This window comes from Mesoplodon mirus, assembly GCF_964341445.2.
Source record: "Mesoplodon mirus genome assembly, chromosome: 18".
Classification (NCBI taxonomy): domain Eukaryota; kingdom Metazoa; phylum Chordata; class Mammalia; order Artiodactyla; family Ziphiidae; genus Mesoplodon; species Mesoplodon mirus.
In genome coordinates this window covers 46366451-46384981 of record NC_138994.1, presented here as the reverse complement: position 1 = coordinate 46384981, position 18531 = coordinate 46366451, and the positions used below count along the sequence as shown (strand labels likewise).

The 18531-nt window shown below is 48.5% G+C and overlaps 1 protein-coding gene across 2 annotated transcripts; it reads right to left on the bottom strand.

Moving 5' to 3' along the window:
* Nucleotides 1-473: 473 nt before the first annotated feature.
* Nucleotides 474-4251, bottom strand: HES7 (hes family bHLH transcription factor 7; the record flags this gene model as incomplete). 2 transcript variants are annotated; one of them, XM_082604413.1, is made up of 5 exons in its annotated part: nt 4015-4251; nt 3456-3522; nt 1918-2013; nt 1258-1345; nt 474-928 (listed from the first exon to the last, which is right to left on the bottom strand). In XM_082604413.1, the coding sequence occupies exons 3-5, from the start codon at nt 2011-2013 to the stop codon at nt 474-476; spliced, it is 639 nt and encodes a 212-aa protein (XP_082460539.1). In that variant the 5' UTR covers nt 3456-3522; nt 4015-4251. The 2 variants fall into 2 exon arrangements, with proteins under 2 accessions (XP_082460539.1, XP_082460538.1); XM_082604412.1 differs by having other exon boundaries at nt 3480-3522.
* Between the last annotated feature and the right edge of the window lie 14280 nt (nt 4252-18531).

The following is an 18531-nucleotide window of genomic DNA, read 5'->3' as shown; positions in this document are numbered from 1 at the left end:
TCTGGTTTCCGTTCCAACCTCAGCCTCCGCTCTGCTCTCTTCTTTACTTACCTGTCTGCCCCGGGTCTTGGGCCAAGGAGAGCAGGACTGGGGGGGCGGGAGACAGAAGGGGAGGGAAAGTGGGCGTGGACGCCGAGATAAAGGCAGGCCCCTGGCTCGGGGACACACGGGGATTTAATAACCACTTTATTCCATGCACTAGGGACTGGGGAAGGGACTGGGGCTGGGCCGGGGGCAGAGAGGGTACAATCCTAGACGCAAAGGGGGCAGGGAGAAGGGACAGGAACCAGGGAAATATATATTTATATAGATACTCTAATATAGACCACATCTCACCCGCGCGCTGCGCCCGCGCGCCCCGCCGCCCTCCCCAACACCTCCTCACCCCAACGCCCGGGTCCCTCTGCTGCGCTCGGGCTGGAGTCTCTACCCCAACCCCCCAGCCCCCGTCCCCACCCCCACCCCCCCAAAGCTCAGGGCCAAGGTCTCCAGAAAGCGGGCGGCGGGGGCGGCGGGGCCTTGGGCGCCCCGTCTTGTCTGTGAGGCGGCGGCGGCGGCGGCGGCAGCAGTCCGGTGAGGGGGCGCGGCGCGCCGGAATCCCCGGCTCTCGGGGAGCAGGGGGACGGGGACCATGCGCAGCGCGGGCTAGGGAGGCCCTTGTGCACTGGGGGGCGCTGGTGCAGCGCGGGGCCAGGCGCTGGGGCGGCGGGGTCCAGCGGTGGGCGCGGCGCTTGGGGCCTCGGATCTACCGGTTCCGGCCGGGGCGGCTTGGGGCGCAGGTAACCTTGCAGCGCGGAGAAGAGCTGGGCTCGGGCGGCCGGGCTGGCGTCGTGCGCGAAGGCCGCCAGGCGAAGCAGGCACTCGCGGAAGCCGGACAAGTAGCAGCTGGCGAGCGCCTCGGCGTCCTGGGCTGGGGACCGGGAAACACCTGAAGCCGCGGCAGCGGGTACGGCCAGCGGGAGGACGGGCGGGCAGGGCAGGGGTCCCAGAAGTGGGGGGAGGGAAGGGGCGGGGCGCAGAGATACCGAGGCCGGACAGGCGCAGAGACAGAGACAGGAGGCCAGGTGGACCGACAGAGGGAGAAAATGAGGGAGACAGAGACAGACACGCGCGGGTGTTATTATTAACCTCGCCTCGGAGCGGAGCATGCCACACCCCAGGCCCACCGTCCACCACAGGGTCCGCCCCATCTACCCCGGCCCGGGCCCCAGTGAATTCCCCCCTCCCTCCCTCCGCTGCCCCACCCCCGCGCTGTACCCGGGGGCTCCACCCGGCTTCGTTCCCTCAAGTAGCCCACGGCGAACTCCAGTATCTCAGCTTTCTCCAGCTTCGGGTTCCGGAGGTTCTACAGATGGGAGGGGAGGGCGCAGAGACAGAAAGGGGTGGGGAGAGAGGGGGAAAGTGGCAGGGGGAAGAAGGGAGGGGGGATGCGGGAGCTGGGGGTGCCCCTGGATCGCGTTTGTGCGCGGACCACAGAGCGCGCTACCGAATGCGGAGTGGAGATGACCAAGAATGGTCCGGGCCCACCCTGAGACGAAACTGTCCAACCCGAGGGGATGAAACCAACCCACAGTGTGAGGAGCGGATTTGAACAGCAAACCCGGGCAATGAAATTAACCACCCCGCTGGCTATCTTGGGGAGTGTGGGGAGGAGGAGGGAGAATTTACAGACCCAAAGGTTGAAACTGACTGACCCCCAGGAGTGAAATTTACAAAACCGGGTGTGAAACTTACAGACCCGAGGGGTGGCGATGAAGATCGCGTTCTGAGAGCGAGAGGGGGTCTGGGATGGGATTCGAAGGGTCAGGATGCCTTGGGGCCAGGGTCGCCAAAGCAGCATATGTCCCCACCCAAGTGGGAAGCCCTGAGACAGGAGGACGGAATGCTTGGGAGTCCGATGATGGCTGAAGAACTGACCTGGTCTCGGGTCCGCTCCAGCAGCAGCAGCCTCAGTTCTTCCAGGCTGCGGTTGATGCGGTCCCGGCGCCGCTTCTCCACAAGCGGCTTCAGCATCTGCGACCAGCAGGAAAGGGAGAGCGGGCCGACCCGACCGAGACTCAGCGCGGCCGCGTGGGCGTCGGAATCCCGCCGCTGGGATAGTCCGGCCTCCACCCCTTCCCCAAGACGCCAGAGAACCTAAGGCCGGGCCCATTCGATCCCTCTCCGCTCCCCCTCCCAACGCCCCTAGGGTCAATTTCTGTAGCTCGCCTCCTCTCTCTCCCGGGTCTTCTGCATTCTCCTCTCTCATTCTTGTCCTCCCTCCTCCCCTCTCTGTTTCTCTCCTCCTCTTTTCTCTCTACGTCTCCGTCTCGTGCAGTCTTTCTCTGTCTCAGTGGAGAACTTTGGGGGCCCTCTTTGCGCCCAGACACGTGGGCCGCAAGGCGCCGGGCTGAGTTGGTGGCCCTGAGTGTAGAAAGGGAGATACCCAGCGCGACCGCGCCCCCTCTTCTCCCACTAACCCGTCTGTGCGGTCACCCTTCTCCGTTGGTTCTAAAATCTTCCACCTGGGCTCGAGCCTCTGGAACCAATGCTCTCCAGGCCTTCTCTTACAAGGCTGCATTGGCCCAGCTCCGGCTCACAGCCCGCGTGGAGCAAGTGCCTATCCTCTCCGCTTTTTGTTTCCACTCTCCTCCCTTAGCTCTCTGTTCCTCCTGCTTATTTTACTCGGACTCTGACCTCCGCCCAAGCCCGCCAGGCCACAAGGTGTCAACTGCCATTACCCACCCCCCAAACCTCTGCTTCTGCCGCCCACCCAGTGCCAGCTCTGACGTTGACCCCTTCTCCATACTTCGCAGCTTCCTCCCCAGCTCCTGGCTCCTCGGGTCCCCCGCGCAGCTCTCCCCCTTCCAGCCCTGCATTTCCAGCCTCTTCTCTGACTTTCGGTCTCAGGGACCCTGTCCCCTGACCAGCCCAGGGACCTCTGCTTCCTCCCCTCCCGCTTCTCACCTTGGGGCCGTCCCTATTCTCGGCTCGATCCCGGGTGACCATCGCTCCTCCGGACCCTTGTGTGGACCGAGTCCCCGCTCTCCCTGAGCCTTATATCCCGCAAGCTCCCGAGTAGGGGGTGGTAAAGACCCGGACCCGCCCCTTCGGCACCTGGCTCCTGCCCGACTCTACCCTGGGCACGAGGCTCCCGGAAAGGGGAGGAGCACAAGGGGGAGGGCTACGAGTGGAACTGGCCTGGGAGTGTGGGAAATGAGAGGCCAGTTCTGCACCGGCTGTTTAAGGACCATAAGGCTGTATAATGAGGCGGGACCCAGCTGATGGGAGGAGGTAATTAGAAGAGAGAGTTTGAGTAGTTTGGGGATAGAACTCAGGAGTGGAGTTCAGAGTTCTCCCGTTCACTATTTCAGCTTTCTTGGGAGCTCACTGTATCCCCCACTAACCCTGAAATCGAAAAGTTAGCACCCCTCAGCCCCTAGGCTGGATCCTATACATCTTTCCCCCAAATTCACCTCCTACTTGAGATAATGAGCCACCTGAGTGTGCTGGCTGGATCCATTTATTCGACTGGGACTTTGCCTGCAGGTGGAAGAGAAGCTCTGTTCAATCTAAGTCAGTCATACTCAGTTCCCCAATATCTGCGTGTTCATTGTGCCCACTGGGCACTGGTCTAGGCTGGGACCATTCATACTGAGATATGGACTGGAGGCCCAGTTTATTCTTGCAAGATTCAGTAGAAAACGCTGATGTGTTGTCAAGTAGCTATTTTAGAAGCACAGTGAATCAGGTGCTCTGGGAAAGGGTCATCGTGAGGGACGGCTGGACTGGGGTGGGGGAAGCCTCATGGGAGAGGAAGCAAGGCTTTGAAGCACGGGTGGAGAGATCTTTCCACTTAGAAGTATTTGATTCAAAACTAATTATAGGAGATTCAGGGGTGCGGCTGCCAGGGCACCTGATACAAGTGTGCTCATGTTGCTTGCTCCTGGGGACCCCTCGTGATTACGGGGGACAAGGAGAAGGCAGTTTTCTTTAAAAGATAAGAAAGGGAACAAAAAAGGGATCAACACCCACCTCAAACCAAGAGTATGCCACTCTGCAGAATGATGCGTGAGACTTGAAGACTTCAAGACAAAGTGCCTGAGAAGATAAAATCAGAGATTTAACGGGACAGCAAGAATGCCAGGGACAAGGACACAGAAAGACACGGTGGCGTTGCAGACCGAGTCAGAAGATAGCTGCGGAGTCAGAGACGGATGGGGCTCCTCCGAGCCCTCCCAGTGCCCGTCCACAGCCTGGTTTTTTCACGGAGCCTGCCTTGCCAAAGTCCGAGCCAGGGGAACACAGACCTTGGGGAGGGCGCTCCCATTTGGAATCAGGGAACCCAGCACATCCCACCTCCCACTACCTGAGCCAAATGGGAGCGCAGATGTGTGGCCCCAGAACCCCCCACTGCCCCCCTCCTTGGGAACCTGGGCTGGGCTGAGTTTTTCTCACCTGCACGCGAGGCTCGGGGCCCCCGGCGGCAGTTCGCACCCGGGTGTGGGGCCGCCCCTGGCCATATGGGGCGACTTTATGGCCGGGTGACCGGATCCAGGCGGGAGGAAGGATGGCCTGGCGCTCCACCCATGTCAACTATTGGGACCGTTTCTCTGCAAAGTCCCTGGCTATAAAGCCTTCCTGGCCATAAAGCCTCCCTGGCCGTGGTCGCCTCGACTCTTTACAAACTGAGTTGGATCTACCAAGGGATAGCGTTCACTTGCATTGGTGGTTCAGTGGTAGAATTCTCGCCTGCCACGCGGGAGGCCCGGGTTCGATTCCCGGCCAATGCAGTGTCTGACTTTTCGTCCTTTCTCCAAAGATGTCTTTTCTAATGTATCTGAAAGGCATCTTTAAGATTTGTACCAAATATTAATATTAATATTAATACTTAGCTTTTTTACTCTGTCGCAGAGTTTGAGGCGCCGGATCCAGACCCTGATTTCGAACGTCCTCACACTCCCATCCTCCCAGCCTGGGGGTCCGGCTGTCCACACCCCTCCCTCCGCCCCCTGCCCGCACCTCCGCAGGCGTGACCCTGAGAAAGGACCCGGCGCTGGGGTCCCTGCCCCGGGGGTCCTCTCAGCCCTCCGCGGGGGAGGGGCGAGGTCCTCCGCCCCTTGAGCTCTAAGGCCCAGTTGCTTTTCTTTCCTTTTCTCTTCCTCGCTCTCAGTTTCTGTTCTCTGGAGCTCGCCTTCTTTTTCTAAGTCCACGGTCACGGCCTTTTTGTCCCGCCTTCTATCGGCGTCTCTGTCTCTTTCACATTCTTTCCAGGTATCTTCACAACGGCTACGCTGGGTCTCTCTGGGTCTTCTGTCGTCTCTGTATCTCTGGCTCCGGGTCTCTCCGGCCTCTGCATCTCTTTCCGCGCCTGCGTCTCGATCTCTGGGATCGTCTCTCCAGGACTCTGTCGCCTCCCGGCCCTCTGTGCTCCCACGCTCCGGCCATCCCCTGGGAAGCTCGCTCACACCTCCAGGTTCCTGCCACTCCCCGCCCGCCCCTTCCCGGTCGCTTTGATCCCGCACGCGTCGGGCCGGCGGGCGGCCGGGCTCCCGCCAGCTGCCGCGGCCACTTGTGAGCGGGGGCGGGGTGGCCCGGGCTCCCGGGCTCCCGGGCTCGGGCGCTGGTTTTCCGCCGTCTTCCCCCGCGCTCTCGCCCCTCCTCCGGGCACAGTCTCCGGCTGCTGCCCGGGCTGCCGCGGACCCTCCTCTCTAGTTCGCTGAGTCTGGTCCCTCTCAGTCCCTCTCTCTGGGTCTGGGTCTCTGCCTCTGGATCCTGTGTCCTGTCTCTTCCAGCTCCATCTGGGCTTCATCTTCCTGCTTCATCTGGGATAGGCTTGGGGTCTTTCTTTTTCGTCTCTGGATTGTGTCAGCGACTGGGAATGCTCTCTTCTCAACTCTAAGGCGTGACAGTGGCCCCCAGAAGGAAACTCTACAACTGTCTGGGCATCTGTATGTCGGTGTGCACAGCCGCTGTACTCAGTCACGAAGCCGCTATTTATGGAGGGCCTCTTGTGCACCAAGTGTTGTTAGGCATCGAGGGTGCCTTGGATCTGGGCTCCCCTTACATTTACATTATGGTGGGGGCGGGGAGGAGACAGAAAATAACTAAGAAAGCAGAAAATAATCTAAGATGGTTTTGAGGGTGGGGCCGGGAACAACCGGTCGTCGTGGCAATGACTTGAGAGTGAAGGGCTACTTTACTCTGGGTGATCACGTAATAGGGAAGAACCTTTGTGTTCTGTTACAACTTAATCACTAAAGGGATGTTGCCTATAATCTTAAATTACACGCTTCCCAGGTAATGAGCATTAAGATAAAATACCTTTGTTAGCTCACAGGAAACATCCTGACCAGGCCCACCTGTGCAGGAAGGCAGACATTAACACATCACTTCTGAAGGCTGACCAGAAGCAAGAAATGTTTGACTTTACTCCCTCCCCTTTTGGTATAAAAGAAGCTGAATTCTAACTCAGGCAAGATGGTTCTTTGGGACAGAAGTCCACCATCTTCTTGGTCAGCTGGCTTTCCAAGTAAAGTAGCTATTCCTTGCCCCCAGCAACTCATCTCTTGATTTATCGGCTTGTGGCAGTGAGCAGTAGGGGCTTCGACTTGGTGAGCAAGCTTCGCTGCTTGTGGCCAGCTGGCCCTGGTTGGGGAATTCTCAGGTAAGGCCCTAGCAGCTGCCAGGACCACTCGTCCTAAGGATCTGCCCTTTAAAATTCCCCGAAGCAGCACCGACTGCCCCAGCACTTGGCAGATGGAGCAAGGAATCCACGTTTGGGAGCTCATGGGCTCCATACTGTAGGGTAAGTCACTCCGGTTTGTACGGTGGGAAACTTTATTTCTTCTATGTTTGGGGTTTTTTGTCTGGAATAAGCCAATTTGTTTTGTATTTGAGTGGGGGTACCTTGTTGGAGAGAGGAAAGAGTTGTTGAACTTTTACCTAATTTGTGAACTGGTTCGTTTGTTTCTTTGGATGCTAGCGTTTGTCTGTGCCATTTGTGTTTTGTTTTTCTTGCATTTCTGTATTTAAAAATGGGGAAATGTTTCAACTCTCCCTAAAGAAAGTCCTCTGAGGCACGTTTTGATACATGATTGGACTACAGCCAAGAACCCATGAGTGGGACAAATATATTTTATTGAAACAATGTGTGACCACAGAACCTGTTAGGATCTCCAGAAGGGGTTTAGGCACGGTTATCTTGGGACCCTGTGCACCAGGTACTGCTACCCTTGCTGTGTTAATTATGTCATTTGTGGTCTCCTGTGTCATTGGTATATGTAAAACCCCAAAACCAAACTTGAGGATTTATTTAGGATTTTCTGTTGTCCCTTGGGTTTTTCATTTCATTTTGTTTGGTACTGTTTCTCCATTTACAACCAAATCAATTTTGCGATATTTAGAGCTTTTACTGATGTCAAATGGAGGAAAGGAACAACAGGAAAAAAAAAAAAAAAGTCTGTGGGACATTCCCAGCGAGAAGAGAAGGGTTCCACTTGGCTCCTAAAATCACCAAAAGCCCCAGCCCAGAATTCAGCCCGGCTGGTTGATGCCAAAGCAAAAAGGCATCCTTTTGATGGTTAGAAATGATCAATTGCCATTTATGATTTTGTGGTGGCTATTCTGTGAAAAAGCAGGGAAGAATAATGAAATCCTTTATGGGTAAGCATTTGTGCTATTACATCAGGGAAAATTAAAAAAGGAAGGGAATGAGAGCGAGAATATGTTGCTTCAAACCTTAACTCCTCCAGCCAAGCAAGCTGTCTTAGCTGCTCTGACCATTATGCCAATATATCCACTCCTTCCACCACCTTGCAGTATCCAGCCCCACTTCCTGACACTGGGGCTCAGGACTTCCCCTCCTCATAGGGATCAATTAGAAAATCCTGTGTTTGTTAGTTTCTGGGGTACAGGGACTTGGTCTGGTATTGTCACATAAGACCCAACTGGGCACCCAGTTTGGGCCAGGAGGCACTCCCGGGGCGAGCCGATTTCCCTTATGCCGTTATCTCATACGGGGCCTGAATGCAAATGGCCGGCTAGCGGGGCTTCTCAGACTTGTTTAATTAGAAAGATTGCGACCCTACTTTACAGGGAGGATCCTTTACACCTGAAGCCCACTTGGCAGCCCCCACAGCTGAACCCAATTGGGACCCCAGAGAGGGAAGAAGGCCCTTATTAGAGCACTGTTTATTAGTGCACCTTGGCAGGGCTGCTTTGAAAATGGGAACCAAAGCAAAAAGGTTTGAACAAAATTCAAGAAATTCAGCAAAACAAATGAAGAACTCTCGGAAGTCTTAGAAAGCATGATGTTTATAGGCCTGATAAATCCTAATGGAGACCCCGAGGCCCCTGAAAATATTAGAATGGTAAATTTGACATTTTGGGGGGCGAAGTGCCTCAGATATCAGGAGAGAGCTGCAAAGATGAGATGGTGCTTGATTGAACCCTTGATTGATGGTGCTTGATTGAACCCTTCTCAACTGGTAGATGTTGTTCCCTGTTGAACACTTTAAAAGCAACAACAGAAGAAAGAAGATGCAAAACGAAATGCTGCTTTCTTTTGGCACAGTGGCATTGGATTCCCAGAAGGCGAGTAACCTGAAAAGAAGTAAGCCCCCACTGGGGGAGGACCAACGTGCTTACCGTCAGGAGGAAGAACATTGGAAAACAGATTGCCCTAGGTTAAAACAGAAGAAGAAACAATAAAAGAAGACAGCCTCTCACATGGTAGAAAGAGAGGAACACTCTGATGAATGAAGAGGCCCAGGGACTCCCCTGGACTTGAGGTGCCCAATTCCAATTTCCCCACAGGAGTCCCGGGTAAAATCGACAGTGGGAAATGAGCTGATTAACTTTCTGATAGACCTCACCCTGAAGTTTTTTCACCACAACAGCTTGACGTCAGTCCCATCAGAACAGGCTTTAAGTCTACAGATGGCGCTCATAGTTAGGTTACTTTGTGGCTTCAATTTCTATTGGAAAAAGTGTCCACTTTGTTGCTGGTGCTCCTTGGACAAATAGTACTGACCGGATAGTACTGTACGGTGTTAATGAGAATGGCAGTGTCACAGTTATTCAGTCTCACGGGGGTAACCAGATTGGCTCCTAAGTTGGTAGTGTGCTGAGTTCAGTCGATGTGGATAAAGACACATTACAGATGTGCTCTTGGTCACTGCACCAATGTACACAAATGACCTAAAGAAAGAGGAGGGAAGAGTCTAGCTGTTCACTACCACAAAGGGCGTTTTGAATTGGCACCAATTTCTGGAAGGCCCCAAAGGTGTTGAAAATGCTTGGTTTGGTTCAGCAATTGCAGCTCTTTCAGACGTCAGTGTGGATGGCTTTCATGACGTGATCATTGGTTCACTTTTGGAAAATCAGAACTCAGGAGCTGTGTACATCTACCACGGTCGTGAGGGCAGTATTTGCATGAGGTAGTCCCAGAAAATCTTGGGATCTGTTGGAGCCTTTAGGAGCCATCTTCAGTACTTTGGGAGATCCCTGGATGGCCATGGAGATTTAAATGGGGATTCCGTCACCTATGTGTCCATTGGTGTCTTTGGACAGGTCGTTCCCCTGTGGTCACAGAGTATTGCTGATGCTTCCTTCACACCAGAAAAAAATCACTTTGCTCAACAAGAATGCTGAGCTAAACCTCAAACTCTGCTTCTGTGTGAAGTTTAGACCTACTAAGCAAAACAATCCAGTGGCCATTTTATATAAAATCACAATTGATGCAGACCAATAAATAAACCTCTGTGGGTTTATTTAAAGAAAATAACGAACGGTGCTTGCAGAAAACCATGATAGTAAATCAAGCACAGAGTTGCTCTGAGTACATCATCCACCTAGAGCCCTATGACGTTGTCAGCTCTTTGGATCTGTGCGTGAACATCAATCTGGAAAAACCCTGGCACTAGCCCTGAAGCCTACTCGGAGACGGCCAAGGACTTCAGTACCCCTTTCTATCAACAGAAGAAAAAAAAAAAGAAAAGAAATCATACACTAAAAAGGAACATCATTAATATATGTCGAGAGACTAATTTAACTTGGGATAAGGCCTTGCCAGTTGCCCTGCTCACAGAAGCAGGCTTAAATTAAGCCCCTTTGAAATATTGTGTGATAGGCCATTCCGGGTGTCCGCCCAGCAGGAGAATCTATAAATGCTCTAAAAGACCCAGCATTTGCTGATTATGTAAAAACGCTGGGCACTATACTCATCTCTGTTCATGAGTTTGGGGGTCAGAGCTGGAGGGTAAACATGGAGGAGCCACTGGAAGACAGATGGCTTTTAATGCCATGAGACTGGAGTGCCTAGGGAGAGAGTGTGGAGAGAGAAGAGAAGGAGCGTGGAGCATCCCAACACTTAGAGGTCAGGTTGAGGAGGAAGGCTTGTCAAAGGGATGTAGAGTTAGAGAAGTAGCAGAAGAGCCAAGTGACCTGGAGACCAAGAAAAGAGGGTGTGTGAAGGAGGGAGCAGTCAGCTCTAGCTAAGCTGCTGGGAGGCCAAGTAAGAAGGGAGCGAAGCCACCACCCGGTTTAGCTCTTAGAGATCACAGATGACCTGTGGGGAGAGTGACTGTGCGGTCCCACTCGAGTGGGTCGAGGTGAGAATGGGATGTGAAGGCATGCAGACGGTGGCTGTAGACACAACTCTATCAAGCTTTGCTGTGAATGGGGAGGAACATTGTTGGCAGCTGGAGCACAAGAAAGAGATGAGGATTGCTACAGTGTGTTTGATGCTGGTGGGAGTAACCAAGGGTGGGTGGGTGGGTAGACTTCGCTACCAGGTGGAGAAATGGGTCTCAGGTAGTAGGGAAGACTCCTCACCCACAGGGAGATGGGGAAGATAGGGGGTGTGGGTCACTTAGAGTGTGGGAAGGATGAGGCAGTTTCCCTCTAGTGGTTCCTGTTTTCCCAAAGAATGAATTAATCCTGTGATAAACCATAATGAAAAAGAATATGAAAAAGAATGTATATATGTGTGTGTGTGTGTGACTGAATCACTTAGAAAGAGACATAGAAATTAGCACAACACTGTAAGTCAACTATACTTCAATAAAAGAGAATTTTTAAAGAAAGAATGAATCAAGCTTATTGCTGGAGGAGAGAGAGCTACAGGTCCTTTGAGGAGAAAGAAGGTGTGAAACGTTCATTTTGGGGAGTAGGAAAACAAACCTTCTAGGATAGAATAGGATTTCTAGGCAGGTTGAGAGTCCATTTGAGATGTGGAATCAAAAATTACAATTTCAGAGGTGAATGCACCATGAAGCTAATGAAATGTACAATTCAGGACCCCTCACTTACTCAGGCCCCTGGGAGGGTCCCAGCAACGTGCTCACACGGCCATATGCTTCTGTAAAACTTGCCAAAATAAGATACTTTAACTGCAAATGGTAAAGCCCACTCTCTGTTTTCACTCCAGCTTCCCCTCTGTCACCCTTTCCCCCCGCCCCCGGTGCAGTGGGCATTCGAGGGTATGTTAATGCTAATGCAGTTAATGTGGTTCCCAGTCACTTCCACACATAGTTAAGCTAGCCCAGCCATCTTGGTGTGGGAATGACTTCCAGGGAAACTCCTGTCACCTGTGCCCACTCACTAGGCATCGTGCAGTGAAGGTGCAAAGCCCAAGGGCACATGTGATGTGAATGCGTCCAGTGCTCTTGTCACTATAAGTACATGGGTGGTAGAGGAAAAATGGATTTGAAATATATAAAGTCAGTACCCAGTCTGTGGAGAGTATTACAGGGGTATGCAGGCAATTAATTGATACCAATAAGGTATTTTTCTGGACTTTGTAACCTTTGTGGCATTTGCCAGCCTTTTCAGTTTGTAAGTTGTGATCTCTTGTTTCACTGTAAATATTTTTTTTCATCTTTATTGGAGCATAATTGCTTTACACTGTAAATATTACTTTTTGTACCTAGTTTTATATTATTTTCTTAAAAAGCTCTCACCCCCTATAACAATTATATACACTTCAGGCTCCCCAAACCTGAGACCAGTTGGCCTGGTTGGGGGATTTTCTCCAGCCATCGCTCCTGTGTAGATGTGGCTGTGAGGGCATCCTCCACACCCCTTCCCAGGGTTTCTATGGCTATGTGTTGGGGGCCTCTGTGGATGGCATGCCTCCGTGTCAGCGCAGGCCTGTGTACGTGTCCCTTGTGGTTGTCTGTGTACATGGTGTGTGTATGGGTGTCTGGGCCTCTGGCCTGTTCCTGGCCGCCCTCTCAACACGGGGCAGCGTCAGGGCTTGGGGGAGGGGAGCTCGTGTCCCACACGCGCTGGGGCCCTAGGGAGGCAGGAGGCGGGGAAGGAACTGAGACAGCACAGCTGGCCTAGTGTCGCTGCTTCCCCTCCCCCGCTGTGACGTCTCCCCAGACCTGGGTTCCCAGGCTCAGCTCCTCCCTCTTTGTTCTTCAAAGAGAAGGCTGGCTTCCTGGGACACCCTGGGTCCTGGGAGGGGGCAGTTCCTGGAGAGTTGGGACCTGGGGGTTGGGGGTGGGGAAGTAGGAAGCCCAGGCCCCCGGGCCAAGGGAAGAATCAGGATAGAAGACCTCTATAGAGCCCCAAACAAAACAGACAATAATCTCTGCCTTAGGGCACATACGTCCTTGTGGGGGAAACAGTCAAATGCACATCGCACAGAATTTATCATTTGTCAGTTGGTGATAAGTGCTATGGAGAAAAGTGAAGCAAGGAAGAGTGGAGAATGGGAATTGTGACTTCAGACAGTAAGATTAGGGAAGAACTCACTGAGAAGGTGAAATTTACAGAGGTGAGGGCACAAGCTACAGGGCCACCTGGGGTAAAAGCACTCCACACAGAGGGACAGGCTGGCTAGAAGGACAACCTGCCAGGCTTGTCAAGGGAACAGAGAGCAGCAGGGGGCGGACTGAGGTTGTCTGGAGTGGAGGTAGCAGGTGAGATCAGAGGGACAAAGCAGGAGGCTGATTATGTAGAACCTTCTAGACCATTGCAAGGACTCTGTCACCTCTGAGTGTAATGTGAAGCCATTGGAGGTCTTTCTTCCCCCTAGCTTTTTTGTTTTGTTTGTTTTTGGAACTTTTAATTTTTATATAATTTCAAACTTTCAGAAAAGTTACAAAAAAGTACAAGGATTATACATCAACTATTCTTCAATTTAAAAAAGAAAGGAAGAAAGTACAAGCAACTCCTGTGTACTCTTTTCTCTATTAATTGTTTGCGTTTGCTCCGTTTGCTTTATCATTTCTCTCCAAATATAATATAGATATAAAATATTTGTTTTCTGAATCATTTGGGGGTAAATTGAAAACATCAGGCCCTTTTGCCCAAGTTACTCAGTGTGTTTTCTGAGAATGAGGACATTTGTAGTAATAATAGTACATAGTAGTACAACTGTCAACATCAGAATATTAAAGTTAATATAATACTATTATTTAATGCCAGTCCATACTTAAATTTCCTCAAGTGTTTCCGTTATGTCCTTTATAGCCCTTTTTTCCCAATCCAGGATTCCATCCAGGATCCCATACTGCATTTAGTTGTTCTGTCTGTTCAGTTTCATTTAATCTGGAAGATTCTTGATCTTCAGTTTTTTTATATATATCCTGGAATTAAAAAAAATTTATGGAAGTATAGTTGATTTACAATGTTGTGTTAACTTCTGCTGTACAGCACAGTGACTCACTTATACGTATTCTTTTTCATATTCTTTTCCATTATGGTTTATCACAGGATACTGAATGTAGTTCCCTGTGCTATACAGTAGGACCTTGTTGTTTAGCATCCTATGTACAATAGTTTGCATCTACTAATCCCAAACTCCCAATCCTTCCCTCCCCATCTCTCCTCTCCCTTGGCAACCACCAGTCTGTTCTCTATGTCTGTGAGTCTGTTTCTGTTTCATAGATATGTTCATTTGTGTTGTATTTTAGAGTCCACATATAAGTAATATCATATGGTATTTGTCTTTCTCTTTCTGACTTACTTCACTTAGTATGATAATCTCTAGGTCCATCTATGTTGCTGCAAATGGCATTATTTCATTGTTTTTGATGGCTGAGTAATATTCCATTGGGTATACACACATCTTCTTTATCCATTCATCTGTCGATGGACATTTAGATTGTTTCCATGTCTTGGCTATTGTAAATAGTGCTGCTGTGAACATAGGGGTGCATGCCTATGGAGCGGGATACACTCCTGGTATATGCCCAGGAGTGGGATGGCTAGATCATATGGCAACTCTATTTTTAGTTTCTTGAGGAACCTCCATACTGTTCTCCATAGTGGCTGCACCAATTTACACTCCCACCAACAGTGTAGGAGGGTTCCCTTTTCTCCACACCCTCTCCAGCATTTATTGTTTGTCGACTTTTTAACGATGGGCATTCTGACCAGTGTGAGGTGGTACCTCATTGTAGTTTTGACTTGCATTTCTCTAGTACTTAGCGATGGTGAGCATTGTTTCATGTGCCTGTTGGCCCTCTGTATGTCTATTTAGGTCTTCTGCCCTTTTTTCAATTGGTTTTGTTGTTGTTGTTATTGTTGAATTGTGTAAGTTGTTTGTGTATTTTGGAACTTAAGCCCTTGTCAGTCACATCATTTGCAAATATTTTCTCCCAGTCCACAGGTTGTCTTTTTGTTTATGGCTTCCTTTGCTGTGCAAAAGTTTATAGGTTTGACTAGGTCCCATTTATTTATTTTTGCTTTTATTTCTATTGCCTGGGAGACTGACCTAAGAAAACATTGGTGTGATTTATGTCAGAGAATGTTTTGCCTGTGTTCTCTTCTAGTTTTATGGTGTCTTGTCTTTAAGCCATTTTGAGTTTATTTTTGTGTATGGTGTGAGGGTGGGTCTTCACAGTTTTGAAGAGTACAGGACGGTTTCCTTGTAGAATGTCCTTCACTTTGGTTCATTAGATGTTTCTCCACGGTTAGATTCAAGTTATTCAGGTTGTGCATTTTGGGCAGGAACATCACCCCGGAAGTGGTGTGGTGTCCTTCTCAGTGCATCACATCAGAAGACACATGTCAGTTTGTCCCAATTTTGAGGTATTGACTTTGATCTTGAGGTTGAAATGGTGTTCGCCAGTTTTCTCCAGGTTATCATTTCCCCTTGATAGTAATTAATATGCAATCTGTGGGAAGACACTTTGAGATTCTTTACTACTCGTACCTCCCTAAAAGTTCACCCACTAGTTTAGTATCCATTGATGATTTCTAACTCCAGCCCTCCTTCTATATTTATTAGTTGGCAGTTTACTGTAACAAGAGTGTTCTCTTTTCCTCCCATTTATTTATTTATACTGCTATGAACTTTGGATTCTTACTTGACTCAGTGCATTATTTATTTTAATGCTCAGATTGTCCAAGATTTAGCCAGTGGAAGCCCCTTTAGCCACAGCCCCTAGCTGCTGTGTCTTTTTGATATACACCCAATATTTTTGAGCACTTCTTTACTTTCTGGTGAAACAGAATGTTCTAAGATCATTTTGTAATTCCCCAGCTGCATCCCTAGAGACACCCTTTTCTCCAAGGAGTGCTGGTTCGTTTTAGTAGAAAATGGTATTTAGTAACCAAGATCTGAGCACTTGGTGTGTTTATCACTACTTGTGTGTCATTCCTTTTAGGCTCCCTCAGCAGACAGAGCTAGGAAATATAGGTGTACGTATACATTGTGTATGTGCATACGTTTCCTTATGTTACATTTCCTTCCTTAACTATACACATTAAAACCATGAATTCATATTGATACCCTACTGAGAGATTTTAAAGAGAGGAACGACAGAATCTGATTTATGTTTTAAAAGGATCACTTTGCCCAGTGTGTTCAGAGTAGACTGTAAGGGAACAAGGAACAAGAGTGGAAGCAAGGAAATAATTTAGGGGCTATTGCAATAATATGGGTGAGAGATGAGGGTGGCATGGACCAGGGTGTAGTATTGAAGTGTAGTAACAAAGAGTCAAATTTTTTACCTATTTTAAATAAGAAATTGTTGACTGATTTGATGTGAACTGTGTGTGTGTGAGAGAGAGAGATGAAGCAGAGATGATTCTAAGGTTTCTGGTCTGGCTAACTGAAGAAATGGAATTTCCATTTACTGAGATGGAAAGTCTGCAGGTGAAGCAGTTTTGGGGGACATGACCAGAAATTTGGTTGGGACATTTTAAGTTTGTGATTCCTTATTAGATATCCAAGTAGAAACAATAAGTGGGCAATAGGATATATGCATCTGTAATGCAGGGAAGAGTTTTGGAGCTAGAAATGAAAATTGGGGATGCGTTAATGTAGTATAGGTTGATATTTTAAACCATGAGCCTGGAGATCATCAAGGGAATGAATATAGATAGAGAAGAGAAGAGGCTAGAAGATTGAGCCTTGGAAACACCTCAACATTTAGAGATCCAGGAGATGACGAACTAGCAAAGGAGTCTGTGAATGAATTGTTAACAAAGTGGAAGGAATATAAGAAGAGTGTGGTGTCCTAGAAGGCAAGTGAAGAAAGTGTTTCTAAGCAGGGAGAGTAAGCATCTGTGTCAACTGCTGCTCAGTAGTGATCAATGGATTTAGCAACGTGATGGTCATTTTGTAACGTTAACAAAAGCAGTTTTGATGAATGGGGGTTGGGGGTACCTGGTTAGAGAGGGTTCGAAGGAAAATGGAAAGGTGGTATTGGAAACAGTGGGCATAAGGGAAGTTGTTTTGCTGTAGAGGGGAACAGAGGAACATAGTGGTAGCTGGAGGGGAGTTGTGGGGTCAAGATGGCGTTTGTTGTCTTGCATGTTCTAAATTGAGATCAACTTCATTATGTTTGTAGTCTGGTGGGAATAATCCAGTTAGAAAAGGGGGAAATTGATGGTAAAGAAAGAAAACAGCAATGTCCTTGAGTGGGCCAGAGAGAGCGGGAGATCTAGTTGGTGTGGGGGTTGGCCTTAGTTAGGTGGAAGGGTTCATCTACAGTTAGGAGGGAGGGGAATAGCATGTGGTCACAGACTCAGGTAGGTAGGCAGGTGCGATTGCCCATGTCAGTAGGAAAATTTCATCGGAATGCCTTTTTTTAAATTGAAGTATAGTTGATTTATAGTGTTATGTTATCTTCAGGTGTACAGCACACTGATTCAGTGAATACATATACGTTTTTTTCAGATTCTCTTCCCTTATAGGTTATTACAAAATATTGAGTATAGTTCCCTGTGCTATACAGTAGGTCCTTGTTGGGTATCTATTTTATATATAGTAGTGTGTATATGTTAATCCCAAACTCCTAATTTATTCCCCTACTTCTGCTTTGGTAGCCATAAGCTTGTTTTCTATGACTATGGGTCTATTTCTGTTTTGCAAATAAGTTCATTTGTTTTGTTTTGTTTTGTTTTTAGGTTCCACATATAAGCCATATCGTATAATATTTGTCTTTGTCTGGCTTACTTCACTTAATATGGTAATCTCTAGGCCCATCCATGTTGCTGCAAATGGCATGATTTCATTCTTTTTTATGGCTAATATTCTACTGTATATATATATATATATATATATATATATATATATATATATATATATATACACATACCACATCTTCTTTATCCATTCGTCTGTTGATGGACATTTAGGTTGCTTCCATGTCTTGGCTATTGTAAATAGTGCTGCTATGAACATAGGGGTGCATGTATCTTTGCGAATTATAGTTTTCTCCGGATAAATGCCCAGGAGTGGGATTGCTGGATCATATGGTAGCTCTACTTTTCGTTTTTTGAGGAACCTCCATACTGATCTCCATAGTGGCTGCACCAATTTACATTCCCACCAACAGTGCAGGAGGGTTCCTTTTTCTTCACACCCTCTCCAGCATTTATTATTTGTCGACTTTTTCATGATGGCCATTCTGACCAGGGTGAGGTGATACTTCATTGTAGTTTTCATTTGCATTTCCCTAAATTAGCGATATGGAGCATTTTTTTCATGTGCCTGTTAGCACATGTATGTCTTCTCTGGAGAAATGTCCATTTAGATCTTCTGCCCATTTTTTGCTGGGGTTGTTTGAACTGAACTGTATGAGCTGTTTGTATATTTTGGGAATTAATCCCTGGTTGGTCGCATCATTTGCAGATATTTCTCCCGTTCTGTAGGTTGTCTTTTTATTTTGTTTATGGTTTCCTTTGTTGTGCAAAAGCTTTTAAGTTTAATTAGGTCCCATTTGTTTATTTTTGTTTTTATTTCCATTACTCTAGGGGACGGATCCAAAAAGATATTGCTGCAATTTATGTCCAAGAGTGTTCTCCCTGTTTTCCTCTAGGAATCTTATGGTCTCCGGCCTTACATTTAGGTCTTTAATCCATTTTGAGTTTATTTTTGTATATGGTGTTAGAGAATGTTCTAATTTCATTCTTTTACATGTAGCTATACAGTTTTCCCAGCAGCACTTATCTTTTTTTTAATAATAAAGCTCTTTTTATTTTCTCCAATTTGAAAAATTTTATGATATTATATATATATTTTTTATAACAAATTTAATCAGTTATACATATACATATGTTTCCATATCCCCTCCCTTTTGCGTCTCC